General features: G+C 41.1%; 1 protein-coding gene across 4 annotated transcripts in view; it reads left to right on the top strand.

The window, feature by feature from the left end:
- PRR5L (proline rich 5 like) overlaps positions 1 to 20,082 on the top strand; it is a 72,758-nt gene that overhangs the window by 52,037 nt on the left and 639 nt on the right. For all 4 annotated transcript variants that reach the window (XM_081936355.1, XM_081936354.1, XM_081936357.1 and 1 more), the window contains 3 exons: positions 929 to 1,069; positions 2,282 to 2,408; positions 17,637 to 20,082. The exon at positions 17,637 to 20,082 is cut by the window's right edge and continues 639 nt beyond it. In XM_081936355.1, coding sequence (XP_081792481.1) covers positions 929 to 1,069; positions 2,282 to 2,408; positions 17,637 to 18,019 — 651 coding nt within the window. In that variant the 3' untranslated portion in view covers positions 18,020 to 20,082. The remainder of the gene's footprint in view (positions 1 to 928; positions 1,070 to 2,281; positions 2,409 to 17,636) is intronic.

Below are 20,082 nucleotides of genomic sequence, written 5' to 3'. Positions count from 1 at the left end.
TAAACAATTCCCATGGAGAGTATACAGCATGGTTGATTTTAGCTATTAAAATAGGAGTTGCAAACACAGTGCTTAAACAAAGGTTGAAGGGTATGGTAGCTTCATAGGCTTGGCATTCGCTTTTTAAAGATGGTAACCGATATCAAAAACACATCTTTTTGAAAATTGCACAAATTAAACAAAAACTTTATTTAAATGCTATATATTTTATATCCCTGGCGCTGCATAACAGAGTGAGCTCCTGTTACTTGTCCCAGCTTCTGCCAACCTAGCAGTTCAAAAGCACGTAAAAATGCAAGAAGAAAAATAGGGACCACCTTTGGTGGGAAGGTAACAGCGTTCTGTGCACCTTCAGGGTTTAGTCATGCCGGCCACATGACCATGGAGATGTCTTTGCACAGCGCTGGCTCTTTGGCTTTGAAACAGACATGAGCACCCTCCCCTAGACTTGGAAACAACTAGCACATATGTGCAAGGGGAACCTTTACCCTTATATATTTTATTTCTTGGCGTGCTATTAAATATCTGAAATTGGTCCAGCAAAGGCAAATTAATAAATTAAGCCTTGTGCTTTAAAAAGTCCAAGATACATAGTGAAGTTTTGTGAAACCCCTTGAAAAGGGTGTTGCTTCTAATATGCTTTCCCCGTCTAGCTACAAAGGAATACTACTTCCCCATTCTTAACTGTTTCTAAACTGCCTTTCTATCCACACACTGATTATCCAGGGGGCAGCATAATCATTGTATTTCTTTTAATTTTAATTTATAATTCCTCTGTCAGTTTATGTTCATGTTACCAAGTTGTTCTCCAATTCTTTTACAATATTGTATTGCATTACTGTCCTAAAACCTAGGGTTCAGTTTGCAAATAGGATTGAACCATATTCCAATGCCAATGGATGCCATTTTTCTCTGTGTGTGTGTATAGGGTCAAGAATTGACAATTCGTCAGATTTCCTTGCTTGGCTTCCGAGACTTGGTCTTATTAAGAGTAAAGTTGGATGAGATTCTTCCTCTGGTCCAAAGTAACCTTCCACCCTCCATTATCCAGATGCTGCTGATTTTACAGGTGGGGAATGGTTTTATTTCCACCTCTCGTTTGTGATGGGCAAACATTTCAAGGCTGAAATATTTTGCCTCAAAATATCCTGTTCCAACCTTTCACTAGAAGCGTAGTGATGTTGGAACAGCCTATTTTAACATTAGATTAAAGTTTTTAACCTGTTTTAACATTAGCAACATTGAAATGTATTGTACTGATATCCAAATGTATTGCACACCCCTGTCATTAGACATACTGTAAGAGTGAAATTACTACTTTCCAAACAGTTTATGAAGCAGAGAATTGCCTTTGGCCTGGACCCGCAAATATTGGTTCCCTATATCACTGGGGTATGTCTCACAGAAAGATATTGATGATATGCCTGTCTGCCCAAATGTCTCTAGTCTCATGCTGTAAGCATGACTCTTATGGAAAAAATCAACATGATCCAGCCTTAATCATGTGTGTTGGGCAAGGTATTTTCAATTAAGAGGGCTGGATTTCTGACATCAGTCTTTCATTGATAAAGTTTGAGTTATCTAAAATCTGGTTTTCTGAATAATGAAATTAAATTTAATGTTGCAATTTACGGGTTTCAGTGACTGTTTCAAGGATAATAGTTTTTTGTTTTGTTTGCTTGTTTTAAATTACCATTTAAAACAAGCTCATTCATGAGCTCCGGGCATGAATGTTTGCCTTCTTCTCATTCCCCACCCCCCAATTACAACTCTGATAATTCTGACCAGCCTCCCACCTTGCCAATGTTCCCTAGTTACAATTCTGATATTGGGAGAAAGAAAAAGAGGAAACACCAGGAATGCTGTCTTAAGTTGCTGGAATAATTTGCAAGAGAATTAAAACATCCATCACTTTACAATTTGGTCACAAGTCCTGGGGAGAGTTAATTTGGTTATATTCCTTGACTTGTTGGAATGGTTTGCTTGAGCTGGCTGTTGAGAGCATTCAGTGGGGTATTGTAGAACAGTGTTTCTCAACCTTCAACTTTTTCACTTGAAGATACATAGACTTCAGTTCCCAGAATTCCCCAGCCAACATATTGGTTGATATTGAGAAATAGTGCTATAAAAATGATATAACTTATAATGTCTACACCATAATCGAATACATAATTACGTTTCTTTTCTTCAGTCAATTAGAAAGATAAAAATGGACAAATAAAATGTGTTGATTTGCATACCCCAGGTATTTGACAATAGGTATATTTTGTTTATGTTTCAGGGAGTCCATGAACCTACAGGTCCCACTAAGGCATTTATACAACTAGAAGAACTTGTAAAACTGGTAGTTTCCCCATACCTTGGTTTGTGTGAAGAACATTGCTTCCCTGGCGGTACCTGTGCCCTGGGTAAGATGTAAAGTATTGAAAGTCCTGATATTTGGGTCCAGGGTAACTAGAGAATCCATGGAATCAGAAGAGAATTTCTTTTGTCTGCAACAAAAAGAGTCCACAAAAACATAGTATACAATTTTTTTGCTCACATTTGAGTATTGCTTCATTTGATTACGTTATAAAACCCTGCAAAACATGTTTAGCCAGAGGCAATACCATAGGTAAAGAAAAAGTGTGTGTGTGTGTGTGTGTGTGTATGAGATACCTGCCATTTACAAATTGGCTATAAGCCATCCATAGTCAAGGATGTGCAATCAATACTCAATGCTGGATGATACACAGAAACTGAGAGTGAAAGCTTAAATTATTCCTGTGCAGATACTAATCAATACAAACTTGCATTTAATTTGTGTACATGCCAAAAAAAAACCCTTCATTTTCTTTTTCTATGTCTAACTGAATGATAATAAGACAGTCATTTGCAAATGTTTAAAAGCTAGTTAAAATCTGATTTACAAAAATAAATACTATTTTTAGCTGAGTTGTTTTCCTTTGGCTTTTTAATGAGCTTACCTAATCATTAAGTGTCTTTCCTGTTTTGTATGCCTACCCCTTGTTCCCACAGATTCCTCTCCATCTCCTCAGAATAGCTTATTTGATTGTTAGAAAAAAATTATCTTGTGGGTTACATTAAATCATGATTGCTGTGGACTGCTCCTCCCAGTGCATAGTGCTACATTGTGGGCAAGGAAATGACTGTAAATTGAATAAAGTCAGATTAATGTAGTGGTTCTGTATGATTTTGGGCACAGATTGTTCCCGTCTTGTCTGAGATTATTTCAATGAAAATAGCTAAAATTGGGATTTAGTCACAAAGCATGTGGTTTTCTTTAACGGATTTTCACAATTAAGGGAGCATAGTCTGTAGATTTATTTTAATATGATTTGATATGTCATTTGTTCAGTGGAGAGAATGTAAATTGCTTCCAATCTATCCAAGGTTAACCTGATCGTTCTGTTTCTTTGTCAATCTCTTAAGTCCGATTTGAAACCAAAGTTTCCTATTTTATGCAGGAGTTAGGTCTCTACTTATGGATTCTTAGCTCCCAGTATTGAGTTGTTGCTTTTGTATGCCTATATCCTTGATGTCTTTAGTCAAGCAGACTTCTGGGCTTCCTACTAGGTCTTGGCATTAACACCACTTCAGAATAGTTTGTAAAACTGAGCAGCTGTAAATTCATGACTTCAATAAACGAGATGTTCCTGTCACAGTAAAAATATAATCAGTGCACTGTTTACAGCTAATACAATTGTGACCCTTCTCCTTGAGAAGAAAAATAATACAAAGTGTACAGGACTTGAGTAATAGTGAAATTGTTTACTTGAGGTGGCCATGTGCCTCTTGTGAAAGCATTCTGCTATCTTCCTATCTACCAATAAAACCAGGGTTTATTGTCATAAAACACATTTTATATACTCCATGACCTTCAAAGAATCATACATTCAGAATACTTAAACCAGGGTTTATTGTCATAAAACACATTTTATATACTCCATGACCTTCAAAAAATTATACATTCAGAATACTTACATTTGGTCCTCCATTTAGAGAACATGTGGGCCCCTGCTATGCTTTGCCTGTATACATTCAGAATATCCTTGGTGCTTTGCCAGCTGTAGTCCTGCATTTGGAGTTGACAGCTGTATAGAAATACTGAAATTATGCCTTTAGGGATAGAGCAGAAGTAGGCAATTTTTTGAGTCTCATTTGAAATTTACACAGTGGCTGATATGGAAGGCTGCTTGTTCTCAAAACAGCTGCTGTGGTGAAAATGGCAAGTCACAAATCACCCTTTATCACAAGATGAACTAATGCCTGAGCACACTCTCATCCCAGTACAAGCATCAGGAAACTCAAGGGTGTCCCTGTAAATGAGTTAGGATCATAGAGATGTATGCTTTTTATTGCTAACTTTTGATTTTACCTTGACTTCCAATGAGAGTGAGGAGTATAAGAATTACATAAACCATCATTCCTGTCTTGTTTTGATAATTACCGTCTCATACACTATCTAGCCCAATGTTTTACAGTTTCATGAAGGTCTTCCATCTTGTTATGTTTCAAGATGAAAGGAAAACAGAACGTACCTATTTTTGGATTGATCTGAATTTGGCAGCAACTAAAAATGCTTCCCTGAACTCAATTAGCAGTTGATTCCCTTTATTTAAATGGATGAATAAAGGATGGGAAAAATGACTAAAATGATTTTGGTGTTTAAAGGGAAGCTATAATTTTGAAGATTTGGATGTTGGGATCAACATTTATTGATCTTGAAAAAATTAAGCATCCTATAGCATCTTGTGGGCAATGGTTACTAGGTTTTTAAAAAATAAATAAATATTTGATGGATGTATATTTTTAGCAAGTGACCAAAGGTTAGCTTAGCAGAATCTCTTGCATTTTTCTTGCTCTCTAAATAGCAATTAAATATGTGAATGGGAAACAGAAGATGTGAAGTTTGATCCCTTGAATAATGCTGTGATGTATGAAATCGCAGTGAAATGTTAAGAGTTGCTTAAGACTTAAAAGTGAAATTGGAGCTAGAAAACGTTATCATTTCAGTGGATTTTAGGACCTAATTAGACACTTGAATGGAGCACATTATGCTTCACGGCTCCCAGACAGTATTTCCTAAAAGAAATTTTATACGAAGTTCATCATCCTCTCTCCATATAAACTTTAAACCATTGAACCGGAATGGGTGGGCAGAAATGCTGAATATTATATCAAGAAACATGTTTTTCTAATCCTAAATGCTGCTGGAATAGATTAATGGTTGAGACATCCTTAGGCCCTTAAAGTTAATGCACACAGTCTCTGTTCAGCATAATTGTTGACAGTTGAACAATATCTCCACCTATTGGATATTGAAGAAAAATATCAAGTACTTTTCATTTTGAAATAGTTCAGTGCATTTTGGATGAAAATGTCACAGACTTATAATGATGGATGGTGTCATATACAGTGTTCTCACAAGGCCAGACCATAAACATTCCATGGGTCATGTTTACTTGAGTCGCAACATAAGGAAAGATGTGCCTGACATCTAAGGTGTATTCATTATTTCCAATAATTGATGACTAGAGAGCAACAGTTAAAATAGAAAAGGGGCAACTAAATGGTTCAAAATAGGGAAAGGAGTACATCATATAAATAATGTGACAGTGAATGTTTAATTTATATGCAGAACATGTCATGAAAAATGCTGTAGTAGAAGGAAATTCAATCAAAATTGCTGGGAGAAGCAATAATAGATTTTGGGATGCTGATGATATCAGACTGTTCAGTGGAAACCTTAACAATGGAACTAAAGTTTAAATATTACCTAATGCAAAAGCAAGAGTCTTATTTATTTTATTTATATTTGGTGCTTCTAGACCGCCCCCTCTCCCAGAAGGGACTCTGGGCGGTGTACAGTCCATAGAGAATATCACAAAATACAATAAAAAAGTGAAATATGTACAGTTTGGAGGAGGTTAAAATGCAATTAAAAGAACTGTACAAAGCTAATATAAATATAAGTTTTAAATCCCTAAAACAGACACAACAAATTAAAAAAACCCCTAAGATAGCCAGATAATAATACATTTGCCAGGAGGGACAGATTGTAATTATGCCAGGCCTGCTAATCGGAACAGGTGAGTCTTCAATTTTTGCTGGAAGGAGCGGAGGTCAGAAGTGGTTCTAATGTCGGGGGGGGAGGTCATTCCAGAGGGTTGGGCCCATCACAGAGAAGGCCCTACTCCTTGGTGTCGCCCGTTGGCATTGCCTAGTGGACGGCACCAGGAGAAGTCCCTCCCTGTGTGAGCGAATTGGCCGCAGGGATGTATGTGGGAGGATGCGATCCCGCAAGTAACTAGGTCCCGTGCCATGGAGCGCTTTAAAGATGGTAATCAGCACCTTGAAACGCACCCGAAAAACCACAGGTAGCCAGTGCAGCTCGCGCAGGAGAGGTGTTACGTGGGAGTACCTCGTACTCCCCATCACAGCCCGCGTGGCTGCGTTCTGAACTAACTGCAGTCTCTGGGCGCGTCCCAAGGGCAGCCCCATGTAGAGAGCGTTGCAGTAATCCAGGCGGGACGTCACCAGCGCATGAGTGACCATGCGTAGGGCATCCCGGTCCAGTAGGGGGCGCAATTGGCGCACCAGGCGAACCTGGTGGAACGCCCCCCTCGCCACGGCTGCCACATGGTCATCCATTGACAGCCGGGCATCAAGGAGGACGCCCAAATTGCGCGCCCGTTCCACAGGGGGCAATTGTTCGCCCCCTATGGCCAGCGATGGAATCAGCTGGCTGAACCGAGGTGCCGGTAGCCACAGCCACAGTCATTGGAGAAGATTCTTAAGCTTCAAAATAAGTTGACAGAAGATAGGGTGACTAGATGATGACATAAGCATGTGCTTAGGGGAACTCAGTTACTGAGTAATAGTTTTGAAGAAACAGGATGTTCATTATGTCACAAAACAGTGGATGCAAATGAATGACTACTCAGCAACAACTAAAAGGTCATGTGGCAGGAATCCGTGGCATAGCATTCAGTTTGGCTTGTATACCAACTGTTGTGAGATCACTTAGGTGAGATGGGCAGCCATACACATTGAATAAATAAATAATAAATATTTGAACTGTGGAAAACATGCCCATTTCCCTTGGGCATCTTAGGAAATATTTCCTACATTTTTTGCAGAAAACCCTTTTTCCTTTGTTGTAACATCTCATCTGTTTCATTGACTTCCCAATTTTCCGGTTCTATTAATTTCCGTTCTAGCCACTCAGCAATTTTTTATTTTTATATTTTCTCTGGTCTGTGAGTTGAGTTCAGATGTATTTGCGATTCCTGCTTTTCAGATGTGTTTTTAAGTTCTTGCTGTTGTAATTTCATACTGCATTTATTCGACTTCTGAAATGAAGTGGTAAACAATAGTATAATTGTATACATAGGCACTATATATCTGTTGTGTAGTAGCAAATGTACAAAAATTTAAACCAGCAAACTAATTGGAGCAATATAATTATTGGCATGCTCTCTTCTCATTACTGTAAAATAAATCAGTGTTAAACAATATAGATATAGGTAATTTTTCGTCGCTTCAAGGCCTGGAAAGGCAATCTGTGCAATGGGTACGGTATATGCATACCTTCCTTGATCACCACTAGAATAATTTCCTGCTTTTTTCAATTAAAAAAAGATTTATCTGCAAACTAGAATGATGCAAAATGAAATACAAACTCGTGGTATCATTCTTCTTTGCAAAGTGCAGTAGCGTCTACTTAGATGATTTTTAAAAAATCATCAGGGGAGGAATAATTTACTTTCTATTAAGGAGGCATTTTGGGACAGACCAAATCAGAAAATACTGTCTACCTGAACTCTGGGTGTTTTCTTTTCTCAAACACTGTAACTGTTGGATTGGGTAATGGATAGGCACACACAGGCTTGAACTGTAACAACAGCTCTTTATTATAGCACAACAAGTAAGAACAATCCAACGAAGGTTGAGTCTGACAGCAGCCCTTTTATAGGGAGCTTTCAGACCTTTCGACCAATAGGATTAAACCTCTGTTCCCGCCGGAACAGAGGTTCTTGGTGGAAACCATTGTCGCTAGTATGGATATCTAACAGTAACACTTTCATAGATGCCAATCTCTAAATGACCAGTTAAGTATATTGTAGTTTCTGGAGAAGAATTTAAAAATGGGATGGTCTCCACTGCAGCAGTTCAAGAGAGTAGTGAGGTGAGCTTAATTATACTGGCAGTAGCTGAGCATGAGATCGAAGGAGCGTCTGGTCATTCTTCAGTTTGTATAATAGTAATTGTGCAACACATTTATATTTATTGGTTGATTTAGAGTGGAATCTGACCATGGTATTTCTGTTGGGAAGATTAAAAAACAATAATAGGCATTTGTTGCTAATGGCTTATCAGCTGATATGAACTCAGTTCATTTTTTCTTTCAATTTGCTATAGCGGTTTGTAGTGTTTGTTGCAGAAAATATTCATGGTGGCTAGCTGTAGTAAACAGGACTACGGAACAAAGCCTGCAGTGTTTGTTTTCTCCTGACTATTCCTGTCTGGCCACCATAGCACTTTTTGAATGCACCCCCTCCCCCCAACTGCTTTTTATAGTTATTGCTCCAGATTGGAATGACTTTTTGGAAACAATGAGTTGACAAGAGAGAAATGATTGCTAAATATAACTGTTAATAGTGAAATCACAAACTAGATAGATAATCTATTTGTTAGATCTTATGATTCATTTGATTTGAGATAAATATTTGCAGCTATTTAAAGCAGATAACTTGCAAAACATGAGAGCTTACATTTCTAAATGAGATTGTTAATTTTCCCTTTTCTCTCTTAGTGTTTCTACCATTTTGTGTTTCTTTCATACTTTCTGCATTCTTTTGTAATAAACCTCGGATCCGCCCACCCAGGGTCCACAAGATATCAGTTAATCAGCCTTTTCAACTGGGCACCCAAACAGCTGTATTCTTGGAAATTCTGGACCATCTGATCTCCAACTTATCAGTCAACTGGAGAATGCAATTCTCTAGTATGTATCTAAAGCCTGGGTGTCAAATTTGATTGTGTCACGTGATGTATCGCAACATTTTTGCCTTTGCTGAGCTGGAGTGGGCGTAGCCTGCCCTCTAATTAATATCCATTGATGCAAGTAGGTGTTCTCCAGACAGAATGACCTCAGTAAGCACTACTTAATCTGATTGACTCATCAATAATTTTTTTTGCTTCTTCTGTGGTAGTGCAGGCTCCGAGGATGGCATTGCTCAGATTTTCCTAATCCAGTTAAAACTGCTCATTGCAATTCCTCTTCCACCTTTTGCCCATTATTTCAGTAATAAGTTAGGGCTGAAAGACCACAATAGTTTCAGTGAAAGAATATAAAAATGTAGCATTACTGATGCAATGATTTTTAGCATAACTGTGTAGATAGCATGGATTTTCAGCTGAAATCTCTGGAAGAGGAATGATATACATGACAGTGGCAATTATAAGAATCTCATACACACACACACACACACACACACACACGGAGGGAGGGAGGGAGGGAGGGAGAGAGAGAGAGAGAGAGAGAGAGAGAGAGAGAGAGAGAGAGAGAGAGAGAGAGAGAGAGAGAGAGAGAGAGAGAGAGAGAGCGCGAACGAACCATATCCCCTGGCAGAAACGTAATCTATCAGCCTTATTGGAGACAGCTTTTAAAATATCCCAAGGAGATGGATGGTGCTTGTTATAACTGTTTTGTATTAAGACACAATAGAGAGACAGCTTTGAAAATAAGGTTTAGTTACAAGTTTCACTTCACAATTCAGACTGAGATTGTCAGTTATAAAAAGTAGCAGAGAAAAATATTATTTCCTCCAAACATTATAATGACTAGTCAACAGGCCAAGAGGTTTCAGGTCCTCTTAATCTTAGCCATCTGCCTCTGGTCTATAAAGAAAAGGGTCCCTCTCACCTTGGCTATTTTTCTTTTAAGAGAAAGTTTTAGTTATCCTGGGAAAGCTGCTGCTGTTAGGAGTCCTTAGACCCTAGTTAAAGGGAAAAAGAGACCTCTCCTTCTCCCTGTGTTACTGAAGAAATAAATAACTATAAATGTTACCCAAGCAGAAATTCATTGGCCTATAAAAGAACTTGCTGTGGGACTACTCCTATCATTTAAGACCGGTGTTCTCTCTGGGTTGATCCTTGCAGTTTGAAACAATGTACAGGGTTGAGTTTCCAGCACAAATGAAAGTATGCATGGAATTTACAAAGTACTGCTTCACAGCAGCACGATTTGTGACCAAATTTGAATGGACTTTCTGACTATATAATTCTTGTTTGTCAGATAAAAGATGGCATCTAGTTCAGCATCTATTTTTTTCTCTTTATTTATTTTATTTATTATTTATTTTATTAAATTTATAGACCGCCCCCTCTCCCCGAAGGGACTCGGGGCAGTGTACAGACAGAAGCTAAAATACCGTATACACAATAAAAATATATTAGAAACCCCTTAAAACAAATTAAATATAGATTCTGTACCATAATAGTAAAAATTAAAAAACAGCTTAAAAAGTCTACCCCCAGAAATTTAAAATACCGGCCAGGAGGATTGAAGATTAAAACTACGATTGGGCCAGGCCAGCTAATTGGAACAGGTGGGTCTTGAGTTTCTTGTGGAAGGAGCGGAGATCGGTGGTAGTTCTGATGTCGGGGGGGGGGGGAGATCATTCCAGAGGGTCGGGCCCATCACAGAGAAGGCCCTACTCCTGGGCGTCGCCCGCTGGCATTGCTTAGTGGACCGCACCCGGAGGAGTCCCTCTCTGTGAGAGCGAATTGGTCGCAGGGATGTGTGGGGCAGGATGTGATCCCGCAAATAGCTAGGTCCTGTGCCATGGAGCGCTTTAAAGGTGATAGTCAACACCTTGAAACACACCCGAAAAGCCACAGGTAGCCAGTGCAGCTCGCGCAGGAGAGGTGTTATGTGGGAGTACCTGTTACTTCCCATGATTGCCCGCGCAGCCGCATTCTGGACCAGCTGCAGCCTTTGGGTGCATCTCAAGGGGAGCCTCATATAGAGAGCATTGCAATAGTCCAGGCGTCCCGCAAGTGACTGTGAGTGACTGTGTGGAGGGCGTCCCGATCCAATAGGGAACACAATTGGCGAACCTCGTGGAACGCCCCCCTTGCCACGGCTGTCACATGGTCATCCATCGACAGCCGGGCATCTAGGAGGACGCCCAAATTGCGCGCCCGTTCCACAGGGGCCAGTTGTTCGCCCCTGATGGCCAGAGATGGAACCCACTGGTTGAACCGGGGCGCCGGTAACCATAGCCACTCCGTCTTGGAGGGGTTGAGTTTGAGCCTGTTGCTTCCCATCCAGACCCGTACGGCCTCCAGGCACCGGGACATCACTTCGACAGCCTCGTTGGGGGGGTTCAGGGTAGAGATGTACAGCTGAGTATCATCAGCGTACAGATGATACTCAACCCCAAAACCACGAATGATCTCACCCAGCGGCTTCATATACGTGTTGAACAGGAGAGGCGAGAGGACCGACCCCTGTGGCACCCCACAAGTGAGTGGCCTCAGGGTCGACCTCTGCTCCCCTGCCAGCACGCATTGCGTCTTTAAAGGACTTGTTTCGGTGTTTTGTATTATGAGTTGGAATAAAAAGAAGAGAGCTTTAAATGATGGAAGCTTAACTGCTAATATTTGCTCCCAATTTGGATAATATTGAGACAAAATAGGTTAATTCAGTGTTTCCTTAATAACCATTACCAATGGAAGAATAAGCTATTAGCTGAGTTCAGATCAGATATGAATTGTTTGGAAGTAAATCCATTACAATTTACATGTATGAAAACTAAGGAAGAACTATTTAGAAAGGTTAGATGAGATTTCTTTTTCAAATTCCACCTTTATTATTTTTTATCATTAACTCAAGGTGGCAAACATACCTAATATTCCTTCCTCTTCCTATATTTTTCACAACAATAATCCCGTAAGGTGAATTGGGTTAAGAGAGACTGAGTGGCTCAAAAAGCCACCCAGATATCTAGGCGGGACTAGAATTCATGAGGTTAGCCTGGTGCCTTAACCTATAGCAGGGGTGTCCAAACTTGGGAACTTTAAGACTTGTGGACTTCAACTCCCAGAATTCTGGGAGTTGAAGTCCACAAGTCTTAAAGTTCCCAAGTTTGGACACCCCTGACCTATAGCTAGCTAATTTGATAGAAGCTTTAAAATGAAATATCACTCTATCTCTGAAATTTGGGGCTTTATGCTTATTTAGTACCTCTGTCTTGGTGACACAGCAAGCTAGCTATGATTTCTCTCCCCCATAGATGATCTTTTAATGCTTAGTCTTGTGAAAGTGTATTGTGCTATAAAATGTGGTGAGCCATTTCTGAACTCTTCCCTTGCTGCAATAATAAATGTTGCAGCAGCTATTTGGGATGTAGTGTTTCTATTGAGCAGACCTATCAGGGGAGATGTCTGCTGGAGAAAAAAGCAAGTTGAATTTTATCAATGTCATGCTTTTCTCTGTGGTGTCTCCACTTCCTAAAAAAAACAAAAAACGTATAGGTGTATTGGAAATGTTTTCAGAGTGGTATGAAGTAGTGTGAGGATACCAGCATACACAGCATCTCTTTCTCCTTTCCTCTACAACCCTGTGAGGCAGGTTAGGTTGATAGTGAGTGACTGATCCAAATTCATCTAGTGAAATTCAAATGCTGAGTGTGGACTGGAGGTTGAATCTCCCCAATGCCAGTCCAGCATTTGCACTGCTACACTATAGGTACTCTTTGACCTATGACCATAATTGAGCCAAAAATTCACATTGCTAAGTGATACAGTTGTTATGAGTGTTTTGCCCCATTTTACAATCTTTCTTGCCACAGTTGTTAAAATGTGAATCACTGCAGTTGTTAAGTGTTAAGTAACATGATTGTAAAGTGAATCTGGATTCCCGGTTGACTTTGATTATCAGAAGTTCACAAAAGTTGATCACATGACACAACTATCATAAACACGAATTCTTTGCAATTCTTTGAATTTTGATCCCACGACAAGGGGCGGTTGCGATGGGCATGTGAAAAATAGTTATGTCACTTTTTTGCTCTTGTAACTTTCAACCATCACTAAATGAACTGTTGCAAGTTGAGGACTACCTGTACCCTGTCTCTATGAATGTAGAAGAGATGCTTTAGTAAATGTTCTGACTTAGGCTTCCTGATACAGTAAAATGCACACGATTAAATCCAAAAACCCTCTTTTTATTTCAAAGGCTGTGAATTATATTCATTCACAGCCCGTAATGAGTTCCAAATAGTAGTAAAGAGTTCTTATTATCTCTTTGTTTTTAATATGTGTAAAGGGACACCTATGGATATGGTTTGGGATGCAAGTAAGGCATACATGAGGGGTGTTTTAATGAATTTGAATAACATCCATAGATACGAACAAGAAAAGAAACGTAGGGAACTAGAAGCAGAGATTAAAAAGAAGGAACAGGAGTTAATATCCAAGCCACATGATGGAGAATGTGATTGATGACCTCAGCCAGAGGGGAGGGGGCACAGGGGTAAAGGTCAGATGCCATTAAGTGTGATTTAGTTTCAGCTACACAGAAGTCCGTGCCAAGATGTTAGTCCTAATAAATGAATGGGGTTTTTTTGAACCTTGTCTCGGGGCTCATAAATTAATTAGGGCAACTCTTGGAAACTTCACAGATAGGTGAAACTAAATTACACTTAATGGCATCTGACCTTTACCCCTGTGCCCCCTCCCCTCTGGCTGAGGTCATCAATTCACAGATGTGCTCTTTGATGGGGCGGCCTCTCTGCTTGAGCAGCATGATGGCCCCTCATCAGCAAGTGTGGCTTGGTAAAAATCTCCCCTCTGTTGCTCTTTTGAACTCCCTTGGGATTCCATCTGGGGCTTTGGACTAGGGCAAGGGAATTTCCACCAGTACTTATCTTCTCTTGCTTCTGCTTCTGAGTTAATTCTTCAAGGTACTCCATGCAAGGTAGATATGCTTCATGAGCAGTTTAGCCAGCTTGTGAGCCAAGGATAGTCCTCTACAGGGTATGAAGTGTGCCTGTTTGGAGAAGAGATCTATTACAGTCCAAATCACCGTGTGTCCCCCAGTTTTTGGCAACTTCACAGTGTCATCATCGGATATCACTAGGCCGCGCACAGGCTCCTCCCCAGACACCGACCCCTCACTAGCTAGGGAAGGGGAACCAGGGGCATCTCCCTCTTCAGGAGGCAGAGCCGAGGCTCCCTCTCCAGGGGGAAGAGCAGAGACTGAGACCTTCTTCCCTGCGGCCCGCAGGATCAAGGGAGGTTGAGCCTTCTTTAGGACTGGATCCTTGCCATGTTGTTGTTTCATGCCTGAGGCAATTCCATGCAAGATGGCTGAGGCAATAAGTCTTTGAATATTGGGAGGCAAGTTTTGTAATTCCTCATATTCATCACCCATATCCTCTACACCAGGAGACTCAGGTTGAGGGTGGGATGTAGAATCAAAATCTCTGGAAGTCCCCTCCATGGGATTCCCCATGACTCCCCTAATGGCCCTGGGAGAAACGGAAGGAGAAGGGGAAACGTCCATCCTAAAACTTCTACCGTCTCTGCTCAGGGAGGGGGCCAAGGAAGACACCGGGCTAGATGCCCTGGAGAGAGGACCAATACCATACTCTAGATTGTCCAGCAGTCATTCTGCCCTGGCTACTCTTTTTTCCAAGGCCCATTGCCTCCACTGCTCATCTTGGAGCATGGCCTTTGATGGTCTTTGCGCTGCCGTGGGCCTCGCTGTCACTGCCCTAGACTTAGACCCAGAGGCTGTTACCTCAGAGCCCTGAGGTGCAGCTGTCTTCTTCTGTCTGGATGCCATCCTATCACTGTTCTATGTCCTTAAGAAAACCAAGGTGCTCCACTAATAACGCAGCGGGAATCCGCTGAACTAGGTCCTCCTTCCCCATTAAAATTGCAGCCGAAAATTAGAATAATGCCTTGGCAATCTCAATGCAATTTACAAGCCTTGTGGCCCATATAAAATGGCCACCGCACTTTGAGAAGGCTTCAAAATGGCCACTGGCTAGAATAACAGCTATCCACCATGCTAGAATGGTGAGCGGCGCAGCCGGGAATTTCAACGCCTGGACACTCAATCTGTTGTTGCTATTGTCAGGAGCTCCCTAAGATGATCTGCGCTGCTGTGATCTCCGGCGTCCCGAGAAAATGCTTTGGTGGTGACTGCAGGTTCGCTGCAAGGGAAGGAGAGAGCTGTCAGGGGAATTACTTTTAAATAAGCCGCGGCTTTTCCTGCACCCCGGGGCCACAGCTGCGCGAGCCTAGGAACAGTTAACAAAGCAGTCACCCTCACCTCAATTTCCACAGTTGAGTCCTCGACTGTAGGCCCTCCGGATCAGGCCGATCATGATCTGGCAACCCCCATGAGACGGCGACGAACCCCAACACTGACAGCAATACTCAAAGCCATTAAATGAATTTAGAAGGAGGTCGAATTAGCCAAAATGAGCCTACAGTTTAGTATAGAGATCTCTAACTAGCAACAGCTAAGGAACTACTATCCTATTTGGACCATAGACTGAGAGGAAACTGGGCAGAAGGAGTAGAGGCATGGCTGCAACAATTTCTCTCAGTCTATGGATCAATCGGGATTGATGATAGCCACTGGTAGCACCTCCCTTTCCTCATAATTGAGAAAGTGGGGTTTGCAAACTTAGTGTCCTTTAAAAGGCTTCACTTCTGAGCAAGATGGCTGATCTCTTTGTCTCCCAGTACTCAAACCTGATGAAAACTGTTGTCATGAAGCATATACGGGTGATCTCCCATTTTCTCCTTATCTGGAGAGGTTCTAAAGAACTGGTTTAGTGACCAGTTCTTTGGTGTCTGCTGAGGTTATCAGCTGCACTATGCAGAACTGTCTTCAGTTTGCCATACCTTCCCCAGAAGCAGAATTAGCTGTTTCTAATGTGGCATACAGTTTGATATAAGGAAGTGGAAGAAAAAGGAAGTGGTACAGCTTTGTACTTCAGGAGCAGGTAGAAACTAGAGGAGAAAATTATCAGTAGAGTTCTGAATGATAATACAAGGATTTTCAGTTCCCAATAATAACAACAGTAACTATAAAACGACTCCTTATTTAAAAGTATAACTTACTGTAAATGAAAAAAGCTTGAGGCGAGCAGACATGGAAAAATGCATGTTCAAGGATTCAAAACAAATTCCTGAGTTCATAATTCTTCAAGAGTATGGAATGTGCACATGTTTTTCCTTGGGGCACTTAGACAGCTCCCTTCCCTAAAATAAAATTGAGTCTGCTCTTGTACTGTAACTTTAGAATATGTGACTTGTAATTCCATCCTCATCATTCTTATAATTGAATGTACTAAAAGTTGCTAGTTAGATCCATGTGAATTCCTCCTGTGTAGGGAATACTGTCGGCCAAAGGAACTGCAAGAAAGCAGTATCTACTACTTTCATCCATGAATTTCCATTATCCCAGATCACGAAGAAACGATCTGTTCTTGTTTAGCTGCAGTTGAATTAAAGTTACTATTACCTCTTAGCACTGCCCCTGCTAGCTGGAGTTGCTGGAAATTGGAATTCAGCCATATTTAAAACGTTACTGATTTTCTCCACCTACCTTTTGACAATCCTTTTGTTAGAAATGGCAATGAATTCAAATTGGGAAGCTCACTAGATCAATGATTACAAAAGCTTTCTCTAAGGTAGTATCCACCAGAAGGGTATCATGTTGAGAAAAAATGGCTTCATAGTAGTGGTGTGCAAAATGACTGCTTGGAGAAAATCTATGTGTCCCAGGTTTTGAGAATAAGAGTTTGAAATGTTCTTTCATAGAAGAGAACCTGAAAATATACTGTTCTTCTCTCAAAACAATCCACTCTAAGATCGTTCCATTCTAGGAACTTGAAAATGAAGATACAATATGTATGTTCTAACATTTTAACTTTGTTCTGACACATGTTACTGTTTTAATAAAATGTTTCAAGCGGAGTTGTTTTGTTAGGTCTGCGTGTAGAATAGGCAGTAAATTTCTCACAGATAAATTTGTTTTGCTTTGTCACCAATTGTTACCCTGTTAATTTTGCCCATAATATAATCATTCTGAACTCTATCTGGTGAAAAGTTACATCAGGAGAGAAAAAGATTGTGTTAGATTCTTGGCAATATCCAGAAGGATAATTAGTTACACACAATGCATGTCACAAACAATGCATGTACAACATAGGCTATAAACCTATGCAACATTTATTAGACACCTCTTCTAAATACAGTGGACTTGGGATAGAAATTCAGCTTACTACTACACACTTAACCTTTTAAGTGTAAGACAACATAAGAGGAGATATTATATTACAATAATGTCAAAGTTCTCCAGGGTCATAAGTTCCTCTATGTCATAACATGACCTTCTAACATAGCATCATACGGGTATAGGAGATTAAGTATAATCAATGGTATAACTTGTATTTTATTTATTTTCAAATATCCTTATTGGCCACATGTTGCAACTTGTGAAGAAATATTTAATGTACCTTTCACAGAAACAAAATCTGGAGAAACCAATTCTTGCAGTGGTGAACAATTAACAAAAATGTCTCTTTCCCTTTGTTTTCCAGAGAAACGGTATTACAGATCTCGTTACAAACCCAATGGGCTAAGCATCTCTTCTCACACAGTGGCAACCCGACAGGTCAGTGAGACCGCCTTGGCACCCCTGACAGAACAGGAAGGCGAGGCTTACCTTGAGAAGTGTGGGAGCACCCGCCGGCATACTGTCGCCAATGCTCATTCTGATATCCAGCTGTTGGCCATGGCTTCCATTATGCACTCAGGCATGTTAGCAGAAGAACCAGACAATGGTGACCAATGTCTCCTCTTGCAACCCAGTTTGAACCACAGACAGTTTTCTAGTGAGCCCAGCATAGCAGATGGACCAGAAGAACTGGCCACCCAAGACATGGAGGGAACTGCAGAACTGAATTGCACATCTGTCTGTTGAAACAGAGGAAAAGAACATTCCTGCACAGCAGAGGAAGCCGATGTTACTTTTCATGCTGCTTAGATCAAGAATTAGATCTACAGGGCACATCCTGGAGCTGATTGTGTTCTTAGACTCTAATATTATGAGGGTCCTTTCTGTGGACTACAAAGGTACAAAGTTGTTTCAGCTGAAACATTCCAATGTTGTCCCAGAGCAATGATTTCTCAGAGTTTGTTTTTTCAGCTAGGTTTTTGTACCCTCAGCTGCATTCAGTTTTTGTTTTATCCAAAGGGTGAACACAGTAATCCTAGTTTTATTCTGCCTTGCAGATTGGGAAGAGGAACTCCAGTGTTAGGGACAGGCAGTTATTTCTTCACAATTGCGATGTCTTATGAAAAATACAAGGAAGCCAATTGTAAAATCTTCAAGGTTGTTGCAGTGGTACATCCCTTTGTAGTACAATGAATCATGTTCATCATAATATGGTATACACCTAAACTATAAAAATAGGGGCAGTAAAAATAGGGCCACTCTCTATCATCAGAGCTAGTCAGAGCAACATATTCTATTCTGAGTGAATAAAATAAAATGAAAGCAGTCGCCTAAAACAAAACTACTGTAGCTAGCATATTGTTTTGATGTTTTGATTGCAATACATCTCAGGAATTACTCAAATTATTTTCAGTAAACTACCAAAAGCATTTTTAGGGAAGGTATATGACTGTTTGCCAAAAACATAATGCTAGTGCTGAGCTGGTAAGCTTGCAATAGTGATTTTGAGCTACTAGCTCCATGATGGCAAACCTATGGCATGCGTGTTTGTTTTGTTTGTTTGTTTATTTGGATTTATATGCCGCCCTTCTCCAAAAGGAGTCAGGGCGGCGTACAACATTAAAAAACACACATCCCAAAAGTTAAAAAAAAATTAAATCCATATCCAAAAAAACCAAACTGAATTAAAAAGACAATACATTTAAAATAAGTTAATATTAACAGGCCAGGCCGGCTTGCTGGAAAAGCCAACTTTTTAGGGAGCGTCGGAAGGACCGGAGGTCAGGGGTTATGCGAAGCTCCGGGGGCAGCTCATTCCAGAGGGAAGGCGCTCCCACAGAGAAGGCTCTCCCCCTGGGGGTCACCAGCCGACACTGAATGGCCGACGGCACCCTGTGGAGGCCAACTCTGTGGGATCGTACTGGATGGTGGGAGGCTAGTAGGTGGTCTCGCAGGTACCCTGGGCCTAAGCCATAGAGTGCTTTAAAGGTCATAATTAATACCTTGAATCGCACCTGGAAAACAACCGGCAACCAGTGCAGGCCGCCTAAAAGGTGTAACATGGGAGCACCTAGGTACCCCCATGACAACCCGTGCGGCTACATTCTGGAGCAGCTGAAGCCTCCGGGTGCTCTTCAAGGGCAGCCTCATGTAGAGAGCATTGCAGTAGTCCAGGTGAGAAAGGACGAGGGCATGAGTGACTGTGCACAGAGCATCCCGATCCAGGAAGGGGCGCAACTGATGTACCAGGCGAACCTGGTAAAAGGCCCCCCTGGTCATGGCCGTCAGGTGTTCTTCTAAACTAAACCGCGTATCCAGGAGGACTCCCAGATTGCGAGCCTTCTCTCTGCCGAAAGAGACATGCAGAGCCTGTCTCTCTGGGCCCATGAGCCATCGCCCACTGTTCTTCCGGGTTCCAGCGTGTTGGCTAGTTGGTCTTCTCACATGCAGGAGTGCCGGAAATGGGAAGAGCAGCTGCCTGGTGCTCATGCATGCATTGGGAAGATAATCTTCTGGCTTCTGGCGTGTGCATGCACACTGGCCACCTGGTTTTTCTGCATTCATGGATGCCAGAAGTTAGAAGACCAGTTGGTCTTGCGCGGGAAACCGTAAGAACATTTTTACCAGGTGGCTGCTCTTTTGGTTTCCGGCATGCACATGTGCATGCACTCCTATTTCATCACTCGATGCTGAAAAGGTTCACCAACGCTGTACTAGCTTCTATAAAATAGGGGTTGCTGGGTTTAATATTTTGGAAATAGCTTTTATTGATAACAACAATGAACGAAAGGTTGCATTTACATTAGTGG

This window comes from Natrix helvetica (genome assembly GCF_964273705.1).
Source record: "Natrix helvetica genome assembly, chromosome: 1".
Classification (NCBI taxonomy): Eukaryota; Metazoa; Chordata; class Lepidosauria; order Squamata; family Natricidae; genus Natrix; species Natrix helvetica.
This window is presented reverse-complemented; position numbering and strand designations above follow the sequence as displayed.